General features: G+C 46.2%; 2 protein-coding genes across 9 annotated transcripts in view; one reads left to right on the top strand and one right to left on the bottom strand.

Moving 5' to 3' along the window:
- Positions 1 to 14,576, bottom strand: part of LOC118093498 (uncharacterized) — a 15,837-nt gene extending 1,261 nt beyond the window's left edge. Inside the window, exons 1-9 of one of the 3 annotated variants that reach the window (XM_035132732.3) lie at positions 14,262 to 14,576; positions 9,936 to 10,034; positions 9,435 to 9,515; positions 8,874 to 8,981; positions 7,068 to 7,210; positions 6,097 to 6,144; positions 2,282 to 2,333; positions 1,535 to 1,903; positions 958 to 1,249 (exon numbers count right to left, since the gene is read on the bottom strand). In XM_035132732.3, coding sequence (XP_034988623.1) covers positions 958 to 1,249; positions 1,535 to 1,903; positions 2,282 to 2,333; positions 6,097 to 6,144; positions 7,068 to 7,210; positions 8,874 to 8,981; positions 9,435 to 9,515; positions 9,936 to 10,034; positions 14,262 to 14,331 — 1,262 coding nt within the window. In that variant the 5' untranslated portion in view covers positions 14,332 to 14,576. Of the gene's footprint in view, positions 1 to 957; positions 1,250 to 1,534; positions 1,904 to 2,281; positions 2,334 to 6,096; positions 6,145 to 7,067; positions 7,211 to 8,873; positions 8,982 to 9,434; positions 9,570 to 9,935; positions 10,035 to 14,261 lie in introns of all 3 variants that reach the window. The other 2 variants (XM_035132733.3, XM_088669709.1) reach the window with 2 other exon arrangements.
- On the top strand, positions 14,522 to 27,137 carry LOC118093496 (uncharacterized). Of its 6 annotated transcripts, none has more exons than XM_088669688.1 (5): positions 14,522 to 14,597; positions 19,564 to 19,624; positions 21,919 to 22,041; positions 23,927 to 24,068; positions 25,094 to 27,137. In XM_088669688.1, the coding sequence occupies exons 3-5, from the start codon at positions 21,934 to 21,936 to the stop codon at positions 26,596 to 26,598; spliced, it is 1,755 nt and encodes a 584-aa protein (XP_088525814.1). In that variant the 5' UTR covers positions 14,522 to 14,597; positions 19,564 to 19,624; positions 21,919 to 21,933; the 3' UTR covers positions 26,599 to 27,137. The 6 variants fall into 6 exon arrangements, with proteins under 6 accessions (XP_088525814.1, XP_088525812.1, XP_088525818.1 ...); XM_088669686.1 differs by having other exon boundaries at positions 14,583 to 14,597; positions 21,922 to 22,098; XM_088669692.1 differs by lacking the exons at positions 14,522 to 14,597; positions 19,564 to 19,624 and adding an exon at positions 19,938 to 20,081 and having other exon boundaries at positions 21,919 to 22,098.

The following is a 27,137-nucleotide window of genomic DNA, read 5'->3' as shown; positions in this document are numbered from 1 at the left end:
AGTCGCGGAAGACTCTGAAGGGGTTGCGGCGCTCATCTCACTTTACTGGCCGAGGGAGCCGGCGTACAGCTTCCGGGTCATGTGGCCAGCATGACTAAGCCGCTTCTGGCAAACCAGAGCAGCGCACGGAAACGCCATTTACCTTCCTGCCAGAGCGGGATACTTATTTATCTACTTGCACTTTGATGTGCTTTCGAACTGCTAGGTGGGCAGGAGCAGGGACCCAGCAATGGGAGCTCACCCCGTTGCGGGGATTCGAACCGTCAACCTTCTGATCGGCAAGCCCGCCTAGGCTCTGTGCTTTAGACCACAGCGCCACCCGCATCCCTTAATTCATATCACATGCTGAGTTAAAAAATTAAAAGTATCGTGGGTGCCCCTAAATGATAAAATTGTTCTCCTGGAAGCTTTCCCAAAGTCAACCTGAAACAGTAAGAACCATTTGGGCTGCATTTGGAGGGTAAGGCTAAACTTGCAAATATTTTATTGCTTTCTAGTGCATGAATATCATGGACATTTTATTTTAATGTTGTTGTTTTTAACTTTCATTAGTTACCTGGGGAATCCCCTTTGGGAGATGTTGGGTTGCAATTTAAACAAATGAATCATTGCTTCTTAATTAGCAAAATATATAAAATGCATAGTTTTTGTCATACTTTACCAGTGAAATAGGAAATCCAATCTCTTTTAGAACTGGTTTTCTAATCTGGACCAATAAATCAGTGAATGGTAAAACACTGCATGGAACATCTGTTCAGTTCATGGGAATACAGTTTGATACCGTAATAACTAAGATTAGAACTAAAGATGAGGAGGAAGGAAATAAAATTACATCTTATGAAGATTGAAAGGAGCTCCAAGTAGTGAACTGGCAACAAAATGACAAGTGAGACTTAGTATTTCACAATTTTCTGTCCCTTTTCTACAGGGGAGGGGTGGGTGGGAACCACCCCTTACCTTTCCACACCCAGTGTTGCCAGGATCTCCAGCACTAATGTTTCCAGTCGCCTCTGGTGCTCAATTATGCCGTTCATTTGCTTCTGCAATGCCAAAACATCCAGGGCTGCATCAAGCCGACTGCATCGGTCCAGGGCTTTCTTTAGGTCTGCATGTTGCTGCTGCAAGCCAATTAGGTGGCCAGTGATATCTTGGAGCTTCACCTGCACTGCTTTGCGATTCCCAAAGGTGTTTTGGAATAGTTGTTTCATTTTGTACACAGAATGCAGGATGGCAAGTCCTAGGCTGGATGCTGTGGGAAAAGCAAACAAACACCAGACCATGGAGAGGATTGTGACAATAATGACATGTTTACGTCTTGACGTGAGGACCTGGCAGAGTCAATGCCCACCTGACATTCATTCCAGTGGGTGGAGGGAAGCCTACTCCCATTCCACCTCCTGTGCCAGTGAGAAAATCTGCCGTCCCACCCCAGACAGCTCCCTCTGCTGGCCACCTCCCCCAAATCCCCATGCCCACCAAAATCCCCAAAATCCCCCATGCCCAGTGGTGTAGGGCCTGGGGCTATCAGACTCACACATAGTGTGGGGCTTCATGCTCCAGCGCCAATGGCATCTCCGACGTGTCCTCGGCACAGGTGGTGGGCTCGCCTGTGGTGGATCCGGTGGGTTCGCCTGTGGTGAATCCGGTGGGCTCACCTGTGGTGAATCCAGTGGGCTTGTGTGTGGTGAATCCAGAGGGTTGCACCTTGCCCTAGCGAGTAAAGATGGTGAGAGACGCGCCAGCTCCACTCGGAGGTGCTTGTGTGGGGTCCTGCCTGGCAATTGAGGTGCAACTGGAATAGTCTCTTCTGATGGCCCTGGTGTGGCCTCTTCTGATGGCCCTGGCGTGGCGTCTTCTGATGGCGCTGGCGTGGCCTCTTCTGGGCCATCATGACAGACCACAGCTAGGGTGGGAGATGATGAAGCTTAGTAACTATTTGTCTATTCTTCACAGTAGCCATGTCATTCCCCAAAGAATCAAAACTTCAGTGAAGTTCACATATGTGGGCATCCAGGGAATCCATGCCCTGAATTATGGTAGCATTCTAATGGGAACAGGGAATGACTTTGCCTATCTCTATGAGAGGCACAGATTCACACAGCAAAGGGCATACATCACAATACCACAATACAAAATTGGGCATTCCGGGCAACCTTTGGTGCAACCACATTATAAAGCCAGCCTTGGACCCAAAGGCAAGAATTTGATCATGGTTTTCCCACATATAACCCAACACTCTCACTGCTTTTTAATACATACCCCACAGAAAGTTTTCACTGACCTGATGACTGGAACTGGGCTGATTCGCAAAATGATATCGATGGATTCTTTACCTGCCAAATAAAAATAGGCACAGATGATTCAACAGGCATAGACAAACTGTGTGTCATTCATCAAAACGCAGCACCTGCAGTCCAGAAAGACAAGTCTTACATTTTTTATAATAGAACCATAGAGATTCACCTCAGTGGCTGAATCAATGAACAGAGTAGTTTATCTCCCCTCACTCAAAGCATGCCCATTAATTAAGTCCGAATTTTCATCTTAAAAAACAGGAGTTTGTTGCTCATGGCAACGACTCTGGAGAGTTGCATGGTGTTTTCCACCCAGCGCCCCCTGCCCCCTCATTCCTCCCAGATTGGGAGCAGGTGTTGGGCAGGGACGTCTCTATCCGGTGGTTCAAGTGGCTCAGGGCGCCGAGCTTTGAAGGGCGCCAGGCTGAGAGTATGCGGGGAGGAGAGTTGGAGTCCGACTGCCGGCGCTCCCGCTCCTGGAGAGCGAAGGCAGAGGGGGTACTGCTGCTGGGGGTTTCCCTCCGCTGCCGCCACCCCTGCTGCCGCCGGTGGAGGGCTGAGCACATGAGCCAGGGAGGGGCAGACAGGAGCCAGGGCTCCCTCTCCCTCCCTGGCTCGCTGTAAAGCAGCAAAGCAGGAGCCGCTTATGGCGAGCCAGGGGGCCCCTCCCAGCCTCTCTGGCTCGCCATAAGTGGCTCCTGCTTTGCCACTTTATAGCGAGCAAGGAGGGAGGGGGCGGATGGGAACCACAGCTCCTGAGAGGACAAGCTGCACAGCTTTGCCAGTGCCCCAGCAAAGCGGTGTAGCTCCCCTCAGGACTTTCTGCACCCGCTAGAGTATTTTTGTGCTTCTGCAAACTTTGGGGGCAAATAACTTTCCCCTTGGGCGTGAATGGGGCACACTCTGTTGGCACAGGTCTCACTCTTCTGTGATCACCCTACAGTCCCTTGAATGCACTGCTTATAAAGCCAGCAAGTTCTGGGGAAGCGTTTGCATTATCCCAGTCTTCTCCAACCGGCTGTCTTTCAGAGGGTTCTGGACTATGATGCCCCAGGGGCCAATGGAAGCTGTAGTCCAAAACTTACACAGGGGCACCAGGTGGTTGAAAACCAGCAGGCAAATGCTCCTTAATATTCTCTCCTATCGCCCCACCACCACCATGGGCCTGCTACCACTCTAGGCAGGAGTCTCGCTGATTCTGCTTCTCAACTCCCCAGCAAAATGTACATTATCCCCTTTACCTGCCTGCCTTCCCTCTTCTTGAACCCTCAAAAGGTTGTTTTAACTATCCTGCACCCTGCACCCTTCTGAAGTGGTACAGCCTATTCTGACACTTCAGATCCCCCTCAGTGTGCTATATGTGTACAGCAGACATAACTCTGAACTTTTAAAAAACTGAAGATGCCATAGCTATGCAAAAGTGGGCAAATCACCATCTCTCAGACATACAATGAGAAAATAAACTATTTTAAGCTGCCCTGTACTCTTATGACAAGGTGAATAATAAATATAAATAAATAAATATCCCAACTCTGCTTCGGTGGTCATCTCTCATAATACTAGAACTCAGGGTCACCAAGGGAAATTAATTGGTAATAGGTTCAAGACAGACAAAGGGAAGCTTTAAACCACACCTTAACTAACATGAATTTACTGCCACAGGTACTGTGGTGGCCACTAGCTTATATAAGGGGTATGGGTGTGTGTGTGTGTGTTCATGTTTTAAGGATTTGACAAGTCCATTAAATAGTGATCTAGCCGGCCAGCCATGATAACTAAATTGGACGTCCATATTAGTCAATATAGCTCCAAATAACCATATGCAAGGGTGAGTGACCACCAAGGGTTGTTGGCAGAAAGAGAATGCTAGATGAGACAGATCAGTTCTTAAGAGGTGGTCATAACAGCAGTGTGGAGGCTTCCAGAAACATGGTTTATGCTATAGTTGCTCCACAGAGTGGTTGGATCTCATAGAGTGCTATATCACACATTTGTTGACGCAGCAAGTGGTGGTTATAAGCAGAGGTGTAGGAAGGGGGGGGTGGACCACCCCAGGCATCATCGCTGTGGCAGGTTACATTCGGTGCCCACTCACATCTCCCAAGCCTACCCTGAGCTGTCAATGCGGGGGGGGGGGGTTGATTTAAAAAAATTCTGCACCGGGTACCACCTGGCCTTGCTTCCGGCCTGCCTCCACCTTCCCTGACCCCAGTGCTGTGAAAGGAGGCTTCTTGCTGCCTCCCGGAGCAGCCCTGATCCCAACTCCTACTTGCGTGCAAGCAGGAGCGGGGCGGGGGATCTCTCAGCTGTGAAGGGAGGCTTCACCCTGCCTATCGGAGCTTGTGTGCAAGCAGGAGGGGGCAGGGATCTCTCAGTTAGGGAGGGAGAAGGGAAGCGAGCGGGAAGGAAGGAAGGAAGGAAGAGAAGGAAAGTGAGAGAAATAAGTCCCATTGAGCTCAGTCAGTCCCAGTTAAGCTTCCCAGTTAAGTTAAACTTTCAGATTTCCAAATAAATGGTTGAAGGTGTAAATAACTTTCTGTGGACAGCTAGTGTAGGGGTTAGAGAGTTCAAACCCATCACCTCCTGGCAAATAGAATATGGACAAATAAAATATGGGAGTGTAAGTGGGGTTTATTATAAGCTCTGACTCCCCTCCCCCCCACAAGCAGACAAGCATACTGTCCATCCCCAAAATGAATGAAAGGAAATGAAAGAGGGAAGAGGAAATACCGGTAAGAATTAACACAGAAAGAAGCAGGGAAGAAGGAAAAAAACATCACAGGAAGAAAACTTGATGTTTGGGGAAATGAGAAAGACAGTGAAGGAGCAAGAAAAAGCAAAGTTTCATTGAAAAGAATGCAGTAGTAAGGGGATTCACCCTACCGCAGTTTCTTGGGCAAAGAGATTATTTACCTTTCTTAACCTGCAGTTTGGCACCAAGACACCCTTCCTCCTCAAAACTGAACTATAAAGCTGAGCCCCCACCCAAAATCCTATTTTTTTTGACTAGGATTTGCAGTCTATTACTAAATGACTATTCTCCCTGTAAAACACATTGGGAAACGGGGAGGGTGGGGCACGGAGATATATTTGCACCATGGCGCCGGATACGATTAAGATGGCCCTGGTGTTGGGTGATCTATGGGTGAAGCTGCCCCCACCCCAGGGGGTTGGGAGGATGGTTACTCCCGTCTCATCCTCAAAATATTCCATGTGAAATGGCTCCGATGTAATGGGCAGCCGCCATCATGGCAAGACAAACCAGAAGCCCTCACCAGCCATCCTTTTAACTGTGCCTTCATGAGTGCTTGTGCTCATGATGTTATTAGGGCAGCTCTATACAACCCTACTTCCAATACTGTTTGTGCCTGCAAAAGTTTCAGGGTGGACATACGGTACTTCCTTTGCTTCCAATAGGCGGTGACTACTATTGCCTGGCCATCATGCCTGCCCCACAGCTAGGCCCCAGTCATTGCAGCACATCCCTTGATTATGCGTAGAAGTCCATAGGTCTTCCAGAGTCAGCACTTATTTTCCAGGTCCATTCACAACAGGCTTACTAGCATTGACAGGGAGGTGGTGGTGGGCTCAACCATTTCCTCTTTCCAGGGCCCACAGGCAGCATCCATAGTCTGAGGGTGTTTTTTTTTCATGCTGATAGTGCAGTTTCTTTTTTATATATATTTTAAAATGTCAACTGCTTGAACACAGGTGTATTTGTGGAAAATATAATATACGAATAAATTGATGATATCTATGGCTGTCACACACCAAAATGGTAAAACTGTTGATAAACTGTTACCTTTTTCCTCCTGCTGTATATTCGTTTTGGATTAGGAAGATATCCATTCTGAAATAAGCATGGCATAATTAGTTACTCTGATGCATTAGCGGGATCCCAAAATAGTATTTGAAATGACGGAATCCACACAAAAAAGTTGGAACTATTTTTGAAACATCTATTTTTTGACATCACTATATAAGAAGTTGGCTCTATTTCTTAGCACAGATACCGCTCACATCACTCCCATATATATTTATATGCATTATTGTCATAGGTGCATGAAAATGTTCAATACATCTTTGCTCCAGTAAATACACCTCTTGCCTTTAACTGGCGCACACCTGAGCAACATATCTATCACTTCTGTTTGTTTGATATAGCTATTTCTATCCCATGTTTCAGAATGAAATCCTCACAAGGTGGCTTCCAAAATAAAAATAAAAAACCATTAAAATAAAAAACCATTATTGACAATGGCTTTTTCATTCAACAGTTATGTCTTACTTTGGTGCATGTTCTCACAGCCTGGATGTGAGGCAAGCACATTTGCACATCAATCCATTACAATATTTCATTTGCTGGCAAAATGCAATTTCTCTAAGCAGGTCCCTAAGCTAGTGGATGTGGTCAGTTTTTTTTAAAATTATAACAGAATCAGAACACTCACCTTCTGTACCAAACAAGCACAAACATTTATAAGAATAAAAAGTAGGAGAAAATGCAAGCAAAAGGAATTCCTTTGTTTCCATTTTTTAAAATCTAATTTTGTGTCCATCTCACCACCAACACCTCCCATTGTTGTAGCAGGTGCAAGGGAGGTACAACAATCCTATATTATTACATAAGGACAGGATATTGTATTTGTGATTATAAGAAGGAAAGGTGTGACTAACTATCTGAAGACTTGAAAGTATCATCTGATACTTCTTTCAGATCACATGCAGAAAATAAGGCATTAAAATTACAGGCATTACAAGTGAACTGCATACCACTATTAATTTTTGTAAAGGAAGCCCTTTACAGTAGATACTTCTTTTCCAGGCTTTCCAGCTTTCACGTTTTCCTTTAGCCTCAAATTCTGGTGGTGTAAACCACTTTCCATCAGAACACTTGATGGACTTCTGTGAAACTCCTATGACAAACAGAGAAGTCACATGAATGTTACACACCTATCCCAATCAGCAAAGTTCACTGAAGGATGTAAGAATCTGTCAACAACTTATCCAATATATACTTTAGGGGAAAAAAACCATATGAACATAGATTCTGATATAAGCACTACAATAAATTTCTGCATGGGGCTTGGTGCTTCTGACTAAAACTATTTGGTGTTTGATTTTGTTGTAAATAGGTACTGTATGCAATAAGAATCACTGATCAGGGAACACAGCCTGTCTTGATACTTAAGCAGCTCCTCTGCTGAACTCTTCCATTATTTGCTTACATGCTGTTAATATAAAATTGTTTGATTGCTTATTTTTAAGATTAATCAAGCACAGCCTCATTTTTAATGGTACAGCATGGCAATCTGGCTTTGATTAAATCTAAGATATCTTGAGTAATTTTTCAGTCTACATTTTTTGGCTATGTTGCTGACTAGTGTCTGAGAAAAGGTGCCTTCTATTTGTTATATTACTCAGCTACGAGTGATCGCCAGAGTAGCAGCAGCAGCAGCAGCAGCAGCTACTGCCACCATCTCATGGCTAGCCATTGTAAAATTGCAGGTTGAAGAGGCAATCCATCTGAAAACTGTACAATCACATTTCTGTACACTTTTGGTTCTGACAATAGAGAGGTCCTGGCATTTCTTTTCACTTCACAGTGTATGGAAAGTGAAAACTATAAAAATTTAGTCAAATTCATAAATTACATGCTGAAATACTTAAAACCTGATGAAATCACTTGTGCTTTTAAGAGGGATTCAAATGACTGAACATCTCATTATGATACTGAAGTAATTGCTGTAAGTTACCCTGGCTCCATAAGCAGAATGGGATATGTATAATATAAATTAATTGTCTTCTGGGGAAATTTTTGGGGCTTCTATTCTATATACACTTACCTAGGAACCTTCAAATTGGACTACTATAATGCACTCTATGTGGGACCTCCCTTGGGTCTGGCAAGAAGCTGAAGCTGGTGAAGAATACTGTGGCCAGATTTTGAGTGAACACCGATGTCATGTAAATATACAGGTTTTTGCCCAAGCTTTCCCTGACGCATAAGACCAGACCCTGCTTTGTGTGTTTGAATACCCTGAATTTATGCTTTTAAATGAACAAATACCAGTAAATGAAATGGGACTTATTTCTGTTTTGAGCAGATATGTAGAATAAAGTGTTCTTCCAAAATGCAAATGCTAGTCATACACTAACTACAGTCATACCTTGGTTTAAGTACGCCTCGGTTTGTTTAGGGAAGCTTTTAATGTTTGATGGATTTCTGTATTTTAATATTTTGTTGGAAGCCGCCCAGAGTGGCTGGGGGAACCCGGCCAGATGGGCGGGGTATAAATAAATAAATAATATATTATTATTATTATTATTATTATTTTCACGGTACTCCATGGACCCGTCTGGAACGGATTAATCCACTTTCCATTACTTTCAATAGGAAAGTTCGCTTCAGGTTAAGTACGTTTCAGGTTAAGTACAGACTTCCGGAACCAATTGTGTTTGTAAACCGAGGTACCACTGTACATGGATGCATCCTTCCCATCCCAATTTTTAAATCTGTCATTAATATTATATGCCTTGTAGAGATCACACATATACTATTCAAAACCAATAGTTTACCTGCTGCCAATTTCTTCTTATACAAAACACCTTTAACTTGTCCACAATGCACAGGAAGGGTGGAGCCCTGAAAATCCTTCTCTTGAATTTTAATCTGCCTTCGTTTTACTAGATGAGATCAAGAAATTGAAGTCAAATAGTTGAAATTCCTATATTTTGGGCTTCTAGAAAAGGAATCTGATACGAAACTCAGAATATTTCATATCATCTGAAAGTGATTCAGTTCACTTCTAGTAAGAGTAAATTTTAATCTGAGAGAGAAGTGAAAAGATTGTGAATTATATTCATCTAGTCAACAGAATTTATATACTGCTTGGTTGTAATAAAACCTTTAAGCAGTTTACAATCTGCCAGTCCACTCCAGTGAAGTTGTAGAACAGAGTGATGGAAAGAAGTAGCCTACTTAACTATTAACACTAAGGCATAAGTGGCAGGCTAAATGAAGAAAACAGTGAGGAAAAGGATGGGCTTCACCAGCAGAAAACTGCAAGCTTATTTAGTATCAGAAATTTTACAACCTTATGAAAAGTTTGTGACATTCTACAGCATTGCACTTTTTACCTTTTTGAATTCTTCTACCTTTCCATCTTTCAGTATATTGCATTCGATGCTTTCTCTTTCTCTTTCCCGCATTTGTTGTTCCTTGAGAAAATGTTGCCAATTAATTACACCCTTATTTCTAGTTCCTTCTTCACTCTGTATTAAAGACAGTGCCCAGTGCTAGATGAACTCCATGAAGTCTTTGAACTGTTCCTGGAAACTCTAGCAAATTTTAAATTAAAATTTGGTGAAACATTATCCAAATTTCAATTAAATGTAACTTCTCTCATTACCCAAACCAGAAATCATCACTTAAGAGCTTTGGAACAAGCCAGGATATTAAGCAATGGCTTAATATTCTGCTTGTTCCAAAGCTTTTAACTATAGTTTCCTGGTTCAGATTAAATGGAAATATAATTAATGAAAGACTTTCTGGTTTGTTTGCTTGCTCTTTGCATGACCAACCTCTCTTCCCTGACCTATATGCCTTAAACTCCCCTACATATTCATGTTGGTACTCACGGCCATTTCCTAAGGAGTAATCTGGATCACTTTCATCTGTGTAAGTTACTTCACTGCTGCTCACTTCAGAAGTAGAGTTATTTCCAGCATTCTGGATAACTAAAAATAAATTATTATTATTATTATTATTATTATTATTATTAATTAATTAAAATTGCATACCGCCCTTCATCCAAAGATCACAGGGCAGTTTATAATATAAAAATATAAAATGAGAACACAAAATACATAACAAAAGAACAGACACACACAGATAACCATCCTCGCATAAACACATTTTAAAAGCCATAGATTACATAATCAGCTGAAGGCCTGGTTATAGAAAAACATTTTTGTGTGGCATCTAATGTATGTTGAATATCTGTAAAGTTATGTCTGCATATTCACCATAATTGTGAAGCCTTTATTGCTTTCTCTCATCACTCAAACTGTGCGGCAGCCTTCTTAACACAAGAGCAGCCCTAAAACAGAAACATCGTCACCTAATCCCACCCCCATCCACCCTCCCACCCCCTATCTACCTCGTTTTCCCTCTTTCTTCTTAGTGTCTTAACAAATGAAACTGATTTGCAAAAATGATGCATGTAAAAATATGAGAGACACTGCACACACCTTTGTAATTCAAGAAATATTTAATAAAAAATACTTTAAAAAAAGAGAGCAGCCCTGTATTCCCAAAAAACAGTTTTTGTGGGGTGGAAGGGAGGGGCTAGTGATGGCGAACCTTTTAGAGACCGAGTGCCCACTTCCGGATTTCCACAACATTAGGAAGTACTTCCTGGCAGTAAAAGCTGTTTGACAGTGGAATTTGCTGCCAAGGAGTGTGGTGGAGTCTCCTTCTTTGGAGGTCTTTAAGCGGAGGCTTGACAGCCATCTGTCAGGAATGCTTTGATGGTGTTTCCTGCTTGGCAGGGGGTTGGACTGGATGACCCTTCTGGTCTCTTCTAACTCTATGATTCTATTGATTAACATGGTGGGCGGACTGCGAATCTGACGGCTCCGCCAGATTCGGCTTCACGGAGCCTGGGGGAAGAGCACTAGGGCGACGCACCTCCCCCCAAAACCCCAAGAGGAGCATTGGGGTGTCTGGGGGCCCTGCAGTTCATGGACAGCATTGCTGGTCCCTGCTCCTGTTTCGAAAGGAGCAGAGAGCATAGCTGTCAAGTTTTCCCTTTTCTCGCGAGGAAGCCTATTCAGCATAAGGGAATTTTCCTTTTAAAAAGGGAGAACTTGACAGCTATGAGAGAGTGGGGGGGGGGGAAGCCGAGTGCGCCAGTGAGCTAGGCACCACCGCGGCTATGTAGAAGGAAGCCTCTGATCCAGCCACAAGCGGAAAACTTTCCAACAATTGTGCCGATTGAAAGGTGAGGAATCTGACTAATTTGGCGAATCTGGCAAGAAAATGGGAGTGGTAAAAGGAAGACCGCAGCCGCACCCATTCTGGATGCTGTGAGCACGAAATACATACAAGCGAAGTGTGGATGAAATTTACTTCGGGAGATAAGTTATGGTAACTAATAAGTAATTAGAATAAAAGGAATACACATAGCTTTTGTTCATACCGTACCAATCTCAAGACTTTTCAAACCAGATATTGACTTGAACTTAATCTGAACTTGACTGGATCCTATGGTGAGACTGAACTTGACTTAAAATGGAGGATAAATCTGAGAAGAGTTACAATATTTCTTGAAGGAAGAAAACTGCTTTTTTTTTGGAAGAAGACAAGATTAGCACTTGGGAAATCATATAACTTTGAGAGAGAAACTTATGTTCTATTAAAGTGCTGAAGACGTCTAACCTAATGGAATTATAACTGTGATTTAATTTATTAAAAGGCACTTGCTGGCTAAAATCAAGATCAAAAGAAGAGGACCAGAACATCCATTATTAATACTGGACTGAATTAGAATCAAAATTTTATTGTACAGACTTATTATATTGAATATATAGGAATGATTTGCATGTGAATGGATGTAAAGATTTGAATATATAACTGTTATAAATTATATTTGTGAGTAAGGTGGGAGAGGGGAGGGATAAAGTTGGAAGCACTGGTTTCCTCTTCTGAACCTATTGAAATGTCCTTGGCAAAGTACTGACAAAGCTAAAAATAACACTATTAGTGGTGGGAAAGGACTTTTTGTTTTGAAAGTATACCCTGGAACAGGGAGAGTTAGCCCCCCCTTACTCCAAACTAGAAATGGCAGAGGAAAAAATCCATGTTAAAATAAACCAACCAGGCTGTAATGCAAAAGAATGTAAGAGATGAATTGTATGATTTTCTTTTAGACATGAAAAGAGAACTGTTTGATCAGATAAAAGAAGATGTTAATAAGGCAGCTTCTCAAATCTGTAAAATAACTTACTTGCAGAGGCTGTGAGACAATTAAAAGAGGCAAACACACAAACCACCAACGTGGAAATGGTAGAGAGACGAGGTATGAGGAAAATGCAAGGGAAAGTAAGAGTAATTGAAGACAAAAATTGTATTACCGGTACGGTCATACCTCATGTTGCGTCCACTTCAGGTTACGTCTTTTCAAGTTGCGTCTTGCTGCAACCTGGAAGTACTGGAACAGTTACTTCTGGGTTTCACCACTTGTGCATGAGCAGAAGCGCTAAATCGCGCTGTGCATGTGCGCAGACGCGACGCTTCTGGATGCGAACGCTTTGAGTTGCAGATGTGCCTCTGGGACGGATTACATCCGCAACTCAAGGTTCCACTGCATATGTGAAATGATTTGGGAGACTTTGATTGTGATAGAGAAGAAGCAGGAACAGAGGGTAAAATGCATAAGAGCTACTATATGTGGTAGCAATGTAAAATTATTTAAAAGGCCTGGGAAAAGACGTATAAAGACTTGAAGAGTATGTGGGAAATGATTAATGTTAAAAAACCCTGAAATGGTGATATTGAGATGTACAGGACTTGGTGGACTTGTTGAGCGAAAGTCTTTGCTCCAGCACTTGAGAGAGGATCCCAGGCTAAGACACCAGCCAGTTCCTACAGAAGGAAGAAGCCTCCACCAAACCATATAAAGAAGATTGGCAAAAACTATTGAATTATGCAGGACAAATTAGTTAATTTGAAGCCAAAGAAAGAAGGACTTTGAGTTTTTAAAAAAGGGGGCAAATGTTTAATGCATACGGTATCTTGTAAGCTTGTGTTTAGACTTTTACATTAGTATAACTTTTAAAACTCACTTGTAATAAGATGGAAAAGGTTCTAAAATTGGATTGTTAAGAATATAAGGTTCCATGGACGTGCATAAATAAGTTGAATATAATGGAATGGGTGTAGCCAAGGGGGGGAACAGGGGTCAGCTGCCCCCCCCTAAATCAAGTAAATAAATAAATAAACGAACTGACAATGTCACAGATAACTCTGTTCTGCCCCCCAACATAAATCCTGGCTACACCCATGCATCTGAGCTGTTACTACTGTGAGCCCCACCCTCAGGAGGTTGTATATAGGACAAATGCTTAAAAGGAGCATGCTTCATATTTTACTGCTCTTAAGATTGCCAGTTTGAAGCTGGAGAGGGCCTTCAGTAGTGGTGCCCGCCCTGTGGAATGCCCTCCCACCAGATGTCAAATAAATAAACAACTACAGTATCTGACTTTTAGAAGACATCTGAAGGCAACCCTGTTTAGGGAAGCTTTTAATATTTGATGAATTATAGCTGCCCAGAGTGGCTGGGGCAACCCAGCCAGATGGGTGTGGTATAAATTATAATTATAATTATTGTTACACATCTCGTCCAAACTTTGGAAGGCAGGAAAAACTTGTACTGTACTGTACTGTACTGTACATATGTGTATGGGGGGGATTTTGACACGGATGCAAATCTGATCGTTATTTTCAAAAGAAGCCAACACCCCCATGTTATGGAGGAAAGACATAAGCAGAGTGTGACCAGCCCTTTGGACTATTGCTCGCTCACCACTTGTAAGGAGGATCTTCACTTTCCGGGTCTGATAATATTAAGCCAATAACTGTGAGGTGGCTGTTAACGAAACACATCCTCTGGAGGCTGGCATTTTGAGAAGGGCTGCTATAGTTCCTTCGCGCTTGCCCACACAGTTCCCCGCTCAAACTCGAATTTCCCGCTCAATCCTCCCCGGCGCGCGCTCCCGCCTCGCTTACGCCGCGGGTGGTGGGCGCACAAGGCCAAGGGGTCCCTGATAAGGGGCTTCCAATCCAAGTTACAAAACGACGGCCGGAGAATGACTATCGGACGGGGCGGCGGCCCCGCCAACAGCGCCTGAGATTGAAGAAGCAATCCCCCCCCCCGTATGGGAATGAACCAGGCAGGCACTTACTTCCCTCTTTCTCCTTGGCACTTTCCGGAGCAGAGGCGTGAGGCGCCGAGGCACCGGCGCCACCTTCCATGAAAACGGCCGAGCGCGCCCAAACTACGCGAACCGTCTTTCTCGGCCGATGTATTCAGGAGAAACGAAAGTGAAGTCATCACTTCCGCAATGAATTTGAACGAGAATTGCTATTTGTTTCTTGCGGACTCGTTTAGCGGTAAAGGGCGGGGAGGCGGAGAACTGGTCGCTCTGCCCTTAGCCAGCGGCGTATCTGGGGCTTCTGTCTCCCAGGACGATCTCGGAGTTTGATCACACTTTATTTCCACTTTTTTCTCACATGGGGCTTGAAATATACTCGGAGTCAAGAGTGAATTTCATGCTCTTTATTCAGCTCATAGTCATCAAGGAGGAGAAGAGAAGACGAATGGCTCTTTTCCCCAAACCATCTGCTTATATACATTATTTACACAATGGGCCTTGCGTGATTGGCTACTTCAGGGCTACACCTGTGGGCCAATTATATTATGGATTGACTTCTGCCTGCAGCCTGATTGGCTGCTCCTACAGGCCAATCAGGTAGCAGATTCACTTCTGCCAGCCGCCTGATTGGCTGCTCCAGCAGGCCAATCAGGTTGCGGATTCACTTCCACCTGGAGTTGGATTGGGTAGCTCCCGCTGATTCTGAATCCTATTGTTCTAGGATTCAGCTCAGTACATAACACCCCTCCCCTCTAAGTTCCAGTCCTGCCCGGGAAGTTGCATTCGTAGTCCCCAAGGTCTGCTGGCCGCCTCCATGTGCGTTGTGGCCTGGGGTGTTCCTTGGTCAGGGGTTCTGGTTCTGGCTCGTGTTCCGAGGCTGCTGGCTGTGCCAGGGCTGTCTGGTCTGGCGCCACTGAACCACTAGGTTGTAGCTCTGGTTCCGGTGTCCTTCCAGCCTCGGGGCGCCCCTCTGTGCCTACTGCTTCTGCTTCCCCTGCCCACCCCTCTCGCTCTACAGGCCTCACTGCCCTGCTGTCCCCTTGGGACCACTCTGTCCCGCTCTCCTCCCGGGTTCCTCCTGGGAATCGTCGCCGTAGCTGGTCGCAGTGGCGGCGCCAACATTGCCCCCCTTCCGTTAGTACCTCGTACGACACGGGACCGGTCACCTTGGTGACTGTGGCGGGTACCCATGCTGGGCCTGCCCCAAAATTCTTTGCATACACTGGGTCCTGGGCCACAAATGTCCGGGGGTACCTGCCTTTCCCCACCACTACCTCATCCTGAGCTCTGTCGGGGTGAAGTCGGTCCAGTCTAGTTGCAAGGCGCCGGCCCATTAGTAATTCAGCTGGGCTCCGGCCCGTCGTTGTGCTTGGGGTGCTGTGCTGTGCTAGAAGAAATGCGGCAAGGCGGTATTCCCAGTCCCCTTGTGTCATGCGGCGGAGGCTGTCCTTGGTGGTCCGCACCATGCGCTCCGCTTGGCCATTGGTGGCAGGGTGGAATGGTGCTGAGCGGATGTGGCGGATGGCGTTCTGCGCTGTGAAGGTCTGGAACTCCTCTGACGTGAATGTGGTTCCATTGTCCGAGACGAGGGTGTCAGGGAGCCCGTGGGTCGCAAACAGCTTACGTAGTACCCGGATGGCTGCCGCCGTAGAAGTGGATGGTACCAGTGCGACCTCCAGCCATTTGGTGTAGGAATCCACCACTATGAAGAATGTTTTTCCCTGGAAGGGGCCAGCGAAGTCCACGTGCAAGCGTGACCATGGATGTCGGGCGGACTCCCAGGGCTGGACTGGGGCCCTTGGGGGATCCGGGCGGGATTCTTGGCAGGTCTGGCAGTGTTGGACCCAGGCCTCTATCTCTCTGTCAATCCCCGGCCACCACACATAACTCCTGGCAAGGGCCTTCATCCTCACTACCCCTGGGTGTGTCTCGTGTAGGGCTGTGAGGACCCTTTTGCGGAGGGGCTGGGGAACAACGACCCTGCTTCCCCATAACAGGCACCCCTTGTGGGCCGACAGTTCATGTTTGCGGTTTGTGTAGCCAGCGAATTCTGGCCCGGGGCTGCTGCTGGGCCATCCTCGCCACACCCAGTCCAGGACCCGGGAGATGACCCTATCTTTTGTGGAATGGTGCGCAACTTCTTGTGCCTGAATGGGTCGGTCGGGAAGCAGCTCCAGGGTCATAACCTCTTGCGCAGGCGCTGGGTCGGGGCCTGTTTCTGGTAGTGGTAGCCTGCTGAGGGCGTCTGCGTGGCCCATCGCCTTCCCAGGGCGGTGGATTAGTGCATACTGGTAGCCGGCAAGGAAAATTGACCACCTGAGGACACGTGGAGACAACACTTGGGGGGTCTGCTTCTCAGGGGCAAACAGGCCAAGCAACGGCTTGTGGTCAGTCACTATGGTAAAGGGCCGCCCGTACAAGAAATCATGGAATTTTTTTACGCCCTTCACGATTGCCAGACCCTCCTTGTCAATCTGTGAGTAGTTTCGTTCGGCTGCAGCAAGCGTCTGGGAGAAGTATGCCACCGGCACCTCTCTTCCATCCGGGAGTTGGTGTCCCAGGACAGCGCCGATGCCATAGGGAGAGGCGTCGCATGCCAGCACCACTGGCAGCCTCTCGTCGAAGTGTGCTAAGACCGAGTTCGAGACGAGCAAGTCCTTGACTGCCTGGAATGCGGCCCTTTGTCGCTGGCCCCACACCCAAGGGGCCCTTTTATCTAGGAGTCTGTGTAGGGGCTCCGCTACCGCTGCCTTATGGGGAAGGAAGGCATGGTAAAAGTTCAATAGTCCCAAGAATGACTGAAGTTCGGGCTTGCTCTTGGGTGCTGGGGCCTCACAAATGGCCCGTACCTTGTCACCGGTTGGATGGACCCCTTCTGCGTCCACCTTAAATCCCAGAAAGTCCACCTGCGGCACTCCCAGTAAACACTTTTCCCGCTTCACCTTGAGGCCCGCCGTCTGGAAACGGTGCAGGACGGAGCGGAGGCGGTCCTCAAATTCCTCTGGTGTGGGCCCGGCGATCAGTACATCATCGAAGAAGGGGGTGACGCCAGGAATCCCTTTAAGGAGAGAGTCCATTAGATTCTGGAATATGCCTGGTGCCACGCTAACGCCAAATTGCAGCCGCTTAACTCTGAATGCCCCTCTGTGCGTCACAATCGTCTGAGCCTCTGCTGTGGCTTCGTCCACAGGCAACTGTTGATACGCTTGGGCCAAGTCCAGTTTGCCAAAGATTTTTGACCCAGCCAGGGTGGCGAGGACATGGCTGACCACTGGCACTGGGTATGCATGGGCCGTGAGAGCCTTGTTTATGGTGCATTTGTAGTCTGCACAGATGCGGACCGAACCGTTAGGCTTGACGGGTGTGACAATTGGAGTTTCCCAGGGGGCGTTGGGCACCGGCTCCAGCACTCCTTGCTCCACGAGCCGGTCCAATTCCTCGTCTATGCGGGGTTTCAGGGCGAACGGGACCCGGCGGGCCTTGTGCCTGATGGGTTGTACAGCGGGGTCCAGCTGTAGGGCAATGGGGGGTCCTGTATATCGTCCCAATGCCCCATCGAAAACCCCTGGAAACTCTTTGCATATGGCATCCACGTCCACTTGTAAGCTAGTGCGGTTCACCCCGGTAACGGCTAGCCCCAGAGGTCCAAACCATGCCAGTCCCAGTAAGCTAACGTAGGGGCCCTTAACTACCAGCAAGTCCAATTGTTGCTTTCGCCCTCGATATTGCACCCTGAAGGTCCCCACCCCCATAGTAGGGACCTTACGTTTCTGGAAGTCCCGGAGGGTGAATGGGGCCGGCCTTAGTTTGGGACCCCCATTAGGGCACAGTTCCCTTAATGTTCGGGCCGAGATTATGGATAGAGTTGAACCCGTGTCCAGCTCCATGCGGCATGGGGCTCCCTCTATCTGTACCTCTATATAAATTTTCTCTGTGCTGGGATGGGGCAACTGGAATACCTGGTAGTCCGTGATCTCCGTCGAGTTGCCTTGGTGCATGGTGCCGTGTGACCTGGGGCTCCTGGGTCGGTCATCTGATGCTTGTCGACGGGTGAGTCGAGCCCGACACACCCGGGCGATGTGTCCCAATTTTCTGCACTGCCTGCACTCTGCGTTGCGGAAACGACAGGTCCTCCTCTCGTGGTTCTCCCCGCAGCTTGCACAGTTCCCTCCTTCTCGTCGAGGCTGCTGTGGTGTGTGTGCTGCTTGAGTGCGCCGCTGTACTCGGTGTACTTCCTCCCTGTCAGATTCGGATTCGTCGGTGAGGTCTTCGTGGTAGACCCTCGGTTGGGATGGCGGGGCCGGTCGTGCCTCTTGCGTTGACCTCTCGGCGGCTTCGGTTGCCAGGGCTTCCTCCAGGGCAATCTGGAACGTGAGGTCTTTTTTGGCGTAGAGGCGTCGTTGCAACATCTCGTCCCTCAGGCCACCGACGAGGCGGTCACGAAGCATGTTCTCCAATTCTGAGAAGTTGCATAACCGGGCGGCTTGGCGGAGGGAGGTCACAAACCCAGTTATGGTTTCCCCCGGGGCTTGCCGCTTTGCGTAGAAGGCATTTCGGCAAGCTACCACCGAGGGCTGTGGTGAGAAGTGCTCCTTCAGCCGTTCCATTATTGTTTTGTAAGAGACGGTAGCGACATCTCTAGGTGCAAGGAGAGCCCGGGCGATTTCAAACGTCTCCTCTCCACAGACGCTGAAGAATGTCGCCCTCTTCATGGCATCGTTGGTGACTTCTTTCGCTTGCAGGAGGAAGTTGAAACGGGCGGCGTACCCTTCCCAGTCTCCTGATGCTGGTTTGAATGGCGAGAAGCTGCTGTCGGTTGCCATTCTGGGTTCCTTGGGTCCTGGAGCTGAAGCCTGGATGCACGGTGCGATGCAGCGGTGCAGCAGGTGGCGATGCTGCGGTGCAGTGCGTGGTGGCGGTCAGCTCAGCAGGATCCCATCCTCGTCGCCAGTGAAATATACTCGGAGTCAAGAGTGAATTTCATGCTCTTTATTCAGCTCATAGTCATCAAGGAGGAGAAGAGAAGACGAATGGCTCTTTTCCCCAAACCATCTGCTTATATACATTATTTACACAATGGGCCTTGCGTGATTGGCTACTTCAGGGCTACACCTGTGGGCCAATTATATTATGGATTGACTTCTGCCTGCAGCCTGATTGGCTGCTCCTACAGGCCAATCAGGTAGCAGATTCACTTCTGCCAGCCGCCTGATTGGCTGCTCCAGCAGGCCAATCAGGTTGCGGATTCACTTCCACCTGGAGTTGGATTGGGTAGCTCCCGCTGATTCTGAATCCTATTGTTCTAGGATTCAGCTCAGTACATAACAGGGCTCGAACCCACAACCCTGAGATTAAGCTTCTCACGCTCTACCTACTGAGCTACGACAGCTACGGTAAGTGATTTGTGTGATTTGTGGGACACTGATAGTGGCGTGTGAACACCCCTAGAGAAGGGTGCAAAGACTTGTTCCCTGCTGAACCAGAGCTAGGAATGGACTAGATCTAATAGGGTCGATCTCTTTGCCCTGACAGAGAAGAGCAAAACCTCCGCTATCAGAAGCAGCGTGCTGCAAATACGAGGGCAGTGGAAGCAGCAGGGCGGTCTCGCCACCTGCATGATGCATTCCCCTTGCAAGGGGGCGCATCCAGCACTGCAGCCTCCCATGGCCCAACCCATAGCCAGCGAGCTCCGATGCTGAGAGACAGGAAACGGAGCCAGCCAAGGGGAATCGAGAGCGGCTGCACTTTCCTGTCTCCGCGCCGAGAGCTGAGGAGCAGCGGGCAGTGGCCTGGCGAGTTTCCCCAGAGAGGAGCCGGATTCCGGTACAGGGACGAAGCGAGGAGTCAGAGGTGCAGGAGGCAGAGGGTGGGGTGGGGTGTGGCAGGAGGACGAAGCAAGAGGAGGAGGAGGAGAGCACGTGCCTTGCAGGATCAGCCCCCGAGTCCAGGCAGAGAGGCTGCAGGGCGCCCTCCAACCGGGCAGGAAGGGGAAGGGGTGCAACTCAGGGGCAGGGCATCTTCAGGAGGGCAGAGGGGCAAAACCCTGGCATCTCTGGGTCAGGCTGGCACGGACCCTGCCTGAGACCCTGGGGAACTGCTCCCTTTAGTCCTATATAGACGATGTTGGGCTCAAGGGGCACAATGAGGGGTCCAAGACAGCTGCTGCTTCGCGATGGAGGCTGCATGTAGTCGCCCACTGATCAGCCCACTGATGAGTGGGTTCGGGGGACGGCAGCAGAGGCACAAGCTCACGCTCTCCCACCAGCGGAGAGGGAAGGCGAGGCAGAGTGGAAAGGAAGAACAGTGCAGCAGGGAGGCGCCCTTCCCACTCTGCAGCCACGTGACACCCTTTGCAGGCCACTATTCCGGCCCACCCCCTGCCAGTGCGATAGATAAACCTATCGCCCTCCTTCGTGGTCTGACCACCTTTTAAAGCTCTCATAGCCGCCACCACCATCACTGCATCTTGTGGCAATGGTGTCCATCATATTCATTTAGCAAGGAAATGGCTTCTTTTGCCTGCCCCAAATCAAGGTACACTGTGCCAACACATGGAGGTTCTGTTGATCAGTCACGGCTAATAAAACAGCTAATAGATCTATTCCTGGAGAACGCATGTGATCTTTTCTCAAGCTATCAAAGCTAGTGACCTCTTGGGTCTGCGTGTAAATAAGTGAGAGAGGCTTAAGCCTGTGTTGAAGCCAGTTTTGAAAATGCAGAGGAAAGGAGGATTCTTTGGAAGTGGCATATGGAAATAAATTAATGGTGATAAAAATGTTGATGACGGTATTGCCTAAGGAAGGCAAAATTGAAATTAGTTATTAATGTTCAGATATTACTCATTTCATTTCTATACTGCTTCATATTTTAAGAAAAAAAATCTCAAAGTAATTAGAGAGATATCTCAATGCAGTTTGTGTCCATAGGATGTTGAGAACATTAACTCTGTAGATGCAGGAGTTCTCTCCTCCTGATAGGCTCAGATTTCATTGTTCTTTCCGATAGAGCAAGAGGAACAAAAAAATTATGGGCTTAAAGCTGCCTTCATTGTGCAGGTCACATTCCAGTGAGCTGTGTGGCCAATGTATCCACATGCTTTAAATATTGTTGGTCAATATTCCTTTTGTTTGTTTGTTTCTTAGGCTGTACAGAAACCATACATTTAAAGCATGGTACTTCCCCCCAGAGAATCATGGGAACTGTAGTTTATTGCTACAGTTCTCAGCACCCTTAACAAACTGCAGCTCACAGGATTTCCTGGGTGAAGCCATGTACAGTACTTTAAATGTTAGGTGGGTCTATCACAGCCTTCACCATATAGAAAGATCTGTTGGTGCCTTTCCAAGATATTTAAGTTGCAGCCAGGATCAGCATTCCCTGGCCACTGAACACGCTCAGTGCTCTTACTGAGTTGTTTTTGGATTTCCCTATCACTGCCTTGGTTCTCCCAACCACAAATATTTGTACTTCCGTAAAGCTTGGGGTTTCCTCGAGTCTTTGGATAACTTCCTCTCGTCCATGGGTGGGGTCGTTTGGGCAACATTGTCATTCACAGCCTGAACCTCAAAAATAGAAAGAGTAATAATATATTTCAAAATCTGGCTAATGGTTAAAAAATGTGCTTTTGTTTTTATTATTGACTTTTATTCTACACTGGTATTTTACTCTGTGTTTATTTCTTTTCCAGCAGGGTAGTGTAAAAATGGAAGATCAGGGACCGAGGAGACCCATTGGAAGGGAGAGCCTGGAATCCAAAGCAAAAAGATCTCCTGCAGGCCAAGTTCAGACCTTCAGGGATCTTCTGCCTCAGGTAGATTTATGTCAAATTAAGCAGGAGCCAGAGGACACTGAGGGGCTTCTAGGAAAGGTAAGTGCCCTCCTCTCACCTGGGTTTCCAGCACCTGGAGGTCACAGGTCCACTGCCCCTAGATATGGAGGTTCTGTTTAGCTATGGTGGTGAATATTCCTCCTCTCTGCACTTTCTCTCTAATCCCCTTTGAAAAGGTTTCTAGACCAAACTTTATCATACATGGGAGGTTTGCGATCATATCTCCTGATGTTGTTACTTTAACGAAGCAACCACAGGGGACTCTGAATTTCATCAGAGCAGAAGCTGTGTTGGAAGAGGGGTCCTTCCACCAACCCCCGTTTTACTCCTCTAAATTGCCTCCATTTCCAAAATGCTCTTTTCTCCCCACTGAGGTAAAAATCTTGGCACGTCTTGCAGCCTCAGCACTGCCATGTGCAGTGTAAATAGAATAACACTTGCAAGGTTGTTGCAAGATTTATTAAGATAATGGCCAGGTTCAGATGACTGAATCGCAGCCTGAAAAGGTGCTTTACAAATTGGCACAGTTTTTAAGGATTCTTCGGCAAAGTTACACTAAAACCTAAGTTGACCCAAGTTTAAAACAAAAATCTCCTGGGCATCAGAAGCAGAATGCGTCACTCCAGGAAGGACTCCCACCCACCCGTTAGTGAGAGAGGGCCAAAGAGAAGGACTCTGCCTGGGTAGTTGCACAAATTTACCATCTGTGGTCCTGCACTGGGAGCAAGGCTAACAAACCGGGGAACTGGCAATGTGCTAGTCCCATCTCCCCCTGCATCTGCCACCTGACCTAATTGTCCCAGTTTACCTCATGATTGGGCCGGCCCTGATGGTGAACTGTGATCTAACCAGGCAGTCTCTTATGAGCCATAACTAAGCAACTTTCCATTTTGCCCAAACCAGGAAACTACAGCTGCCAGATTTGGAACAAGCCAGAGTATTTAGCTAACTTCAAACTGTGTTTGGTCAGAACAGGAAACTCTGCTTGATCAGTGGGTTTGTGGTTTGACTGTCCCCACTGCAAAGAGGCTGTACACTCAGGTGAAAGGCTCCTTCAAATCCCTCCTCATTGAGTCAAGACACAATAGTTCAGAATGGGCCAACACATGTGAAACACATAGCTGCCAAGTTTTACCTTTTCTCGCGAGGAAGCCTATTCAGCATGAGGGGAAATCCCTTTAAAAAAGGGATAACTTGGCAGCTATGGTGAAACATTCTGAATACTCTTTAACAGGGCAGTCCAGCGGAGGCCATGTTAGCGTGTATAGAATAGTTGCCTATTAACTCACCCAGGGTCATGGAACACGCCAGCCCAAAGCTTAGAAGTACAGCCTGATTTAGTCAGCAGTCAACAAAATAGAGCCTCATTTTTCTCTCAGGCAGCTGAGAGCGGACAGCTGCAGACTCCCACACCTCTTGACGCTGAAAGGAATTTAGATAACACGATAGCTGGAAGCAGGCTGCTACAAACCAAAGCTCTCAAGAGGCACAGGCAGGCTTGTAGAGCAAGGGAGGGAGCTTTCCTTCACCGGAAGAGGAAGCAACTCACCCAGTGAGGCCAAAGGGTAGACGAATGGGAAGGGTTTAGACAGAAAACAAACCAAGAGATGCAAGGCTCATAGGTTCAGTATATTGTGCAGACGCCGGAAGGGTTCTTCAGGAGGGTCAACTTGAGTGTACTTGATGGATGCTCGATGTCAGCTCTCCGAGGCTAATTGCTTGTTTGGCAATAAATCTTCAAGTTAATTATGTCTTGTGTACTGTGATATCGAGCTGACAGCCTTGATTTCTGACACCCAGGGTCTCTGCCAGTCATCTTCTCTAGCTTTTCATGGTGTCCTAACCTGCATCCTGATCTCTGTTCCAGGAATTGTTGCCTCTGGAAGATGTGGTTATTAAACCCCCAAAGTCTGAGTCCCCAAAGTCTGAGCAGGATCCCTTAGACACAGAGAACATCCATCTCTCTGCAAAGGCTGAGGGAGAGAGTGAAGAAGAGGCCAGCTTTCTGGGTAAGGGTTGGGGTCTGGGTCCTTGGGTGCTTTTGCAATTTGCGGAGGTCTGGAGTGGTCTGGAGCTTATTTATTTCACAGTACATATTTTGTTTTTGCTATTTATTTTACATTTTTGTTTTGAAGGCTTTTTCGGTTCATTTGTTTTTGTGACTGTGTTATTGATTGATTGATTGATTGATTGTGTGACTACCGAAATGGATTAAAGCCCACCATCCAAACAATGACTATCATCAGTGCAGGTAAGGGGAAAAAATGAAATTTCAATATCATCTACAGTACTGTCTTACCTATTTTATAATACAGTACATTGTTTATTGATTTCATTTTATGGATCAATGGTCTCGTAAGATTGTAAAATTCATGTAAAAGTACTATTTTAGGGATTGTTTTTTTTAAAAAAAATCTTAAATTGATTACTACATTTTGCATTATTTTCTATGCAAAGGCACATTTTTGTTTTGAAATGCTTTGGTATTGGAACGTACTTCCGGAATGGATTAAGTTTGAGAACCAAGGTACCACTGTACTAGTTCCTGGAAAGCACAGGAAGGCAGAGGGCTCTTTTGCTCCAATCCTGCTTGCTTGTTTCCCACAGGCATCTGCTTGGCCCCTGAGAGAAAAGGATGCAGGAATAGCTGGGCCTTTGCCAATGCAGCAGGCTCTTCTTATATTCTAATATACTGCAACACTTACGTTTTGCTAATTACTCAAGATACTGTTACTTGAGCCTGAGATCATTTCCTCACTTGAAAATGAAAAATACAGAGATGTGTTTAAGGAGCCCATTCCAACGTAGATCAGTATTATAAAATGCTGCTGCTTTATTTCGTGTGAATAGAGTGTTCATGTGTTGCTCTTGCCATTAGCTCCTCTGCATTCCTAAAAATTTGGAACGTAGCGAGGACAGTGGAGAATGGAGACAGTGTTAAAATAAGAGAAGGTGCACATTGGGATTGACGTGTGTTCAGTTTCTTTCTTGTCTTTCTTTAAAGTCTAACATGATTTCCCCCCCCCCCAAACAGGTGAGGAAGATGAATATCAGAATTCTATGGAGCCATCTGTGAATTCATTGGGAAGAACAAAGAAACAGTTTAAATGCAGGGAATGTGGAACATGCTTTAGTCAGAGTGGAAGACTGAGGACACATCAACGAATTCACACAGGGGAGAAAACATTTAAATGTTTTGAATGTGGAAAGAGCTTCAGTGGAAGTGGATCACTTAAAATACATCAACGAACTCACACAGGGGAGAAACCATTTAAATGTATTGAATGTGGAAAGAGCTTCAGTCAAAATTCCAACCTTAGAATACATCAACGAATTCACACAGGAGAGAAAGCATTTAAATGTATTGAATGTGGAAAGAGCTTCAGTGAAAGTGGATCACTTAGAATACATCAACGAAGTCACACGGGGGAGAACCCATTTAAATGTATTGAATGTGGAAAGAGCTTCAGTGGAAGTGGATCACTTAAAATACATCAACGAACTCACACGGGGGAGAAACCATTTAAGTGTATTGAATGTGGAAAGAGCTTCGGTCAAAATTCCAACCTTAGAATACATCAACGAATTCACACGGGGGAGAAACCATTTGAATGTATTGAATGTGGAAAGAGCTTCAGTGAAAGTGGAAAACTTAGAATACATCAACGAACTCACACGGGGGAGAAACCATTTAAATGTATTGAATGTGGAAAGAGCTTCAGTGAAAGTGGAAAACTTAGAGTACATCACCGAACTCACACAGGGGAGAAGCCATTTAAATGTATTGAATGTGGAAAGAGCTTCAGTCAAAGTGGAGACCTTCGAACACACCACCAACGAACTCACACGGGGGAGAACCCATTTAAATGTACTGAATGTGGAAAGAGCTTCAGTGGAAGTGGATCACTTAAAATACATCAACGAACTCACACGGGGGAGAAACCATTTAAATGTATTGAATGTGGAAAGAGCTTCAGTCAAAATTCCAACCTTAGAATACATCAACAAACTCACACGGGGGAGAAACCATTTAAATGTATTGAATGTGGAAAGAGCTTCAGTCGAAGTGGAGAACTTAGAACACACCAAGGAACTCACACGGGGGAGAACCCATTTAAATGTATTGAATGTGGAAAGAGCTTCAGTCAAAATGCAAACCTTAGAAGACATCAACGAACCCACACGGGGGAGAAACCATTTAAATGTATTGAATGTGGAAAGAGCTTCAGTCAAAGTGGAGACCTTCGAATACATCAACGAACTCACACAGGGGAGAAACCATTTAAATGTATTGAATGTGGAAAGAGCTTCCATCAAAATGCAAACCTTAGAAACCATCAACGAACTCACACAGGGGAGAAACCATTTAAATGTATTGAATGTGGAAAGAGCTTCAGTGAAAGTGGATCACTTAGAATACATCAACGAACTCACATGGGGGAGAAACTATTTAAATGTATGGAATGTGGAAAGAGCTTCAGTAAAAATGGAGCACTTAGAATACATCAACGAACTCACGGGGGAGAAACCAGGATATGAGAATGAACGTTTCTTGTCCAATTCCAGTTTATCAGGACAACAAAGCCTGCATAGTATTAATCCAATCAGAAGGGTGCAAGCAAAGAACAAAACATTTGCAAATTAAATTGCATCGCGCCAGAGAATGTATTCAGGAAGGAGTTGTTAAAGTTTCATATATGCGAGGGAAAGAAATTCCTGCTGATGCTTTAACTAAAGCTGTAAACAAGGAACAATTGTATGTATATGTAAAGAAATTGCAGCTGTGCTGATGGTCTCTCAATGGTTGTTATAAAAAGGGGTGTGTTAGCATTTCCACCCCTCCCGCTGTGAGAATCGGGGGATCTGATGATAATTGAGAAAGGGGGCAGTGACTCTGTCTTGAAAGGGAGTCTGTCTCTGAGTTCTCTGTCTGCAGTCAGAGTGTGGTTTTTTTCTCTGTGCTGAAAGACAAGATGACCGAGTGGCTGAGTGAGGAATTGTAACACTCACACAGCCTGTAAATATATGTAAATATGCTGTAGCTTGAAGAAATAAATAAAATGAGGATAAAACCTCTA

This window comes from Zootoca vivipara, chromosome 5, assembly GCF_965207765.1.
Source record: "Zootoca vivipara chromosome 5, rZooViv2.hap1.1, whole genome shotgun sequence".
NCBI classification, from domain to species: Eukaryota; Metazoa; Chordata; class Lepidosauria; order Squamata; family Lacertidae; genus Zootoca; species Zootoca vivipara.
The sequence above is the reverse complement of the archived record's forward strand: the minus strand, read 5'-3'. Positions and strand labels throughout refer to the sequence as shown.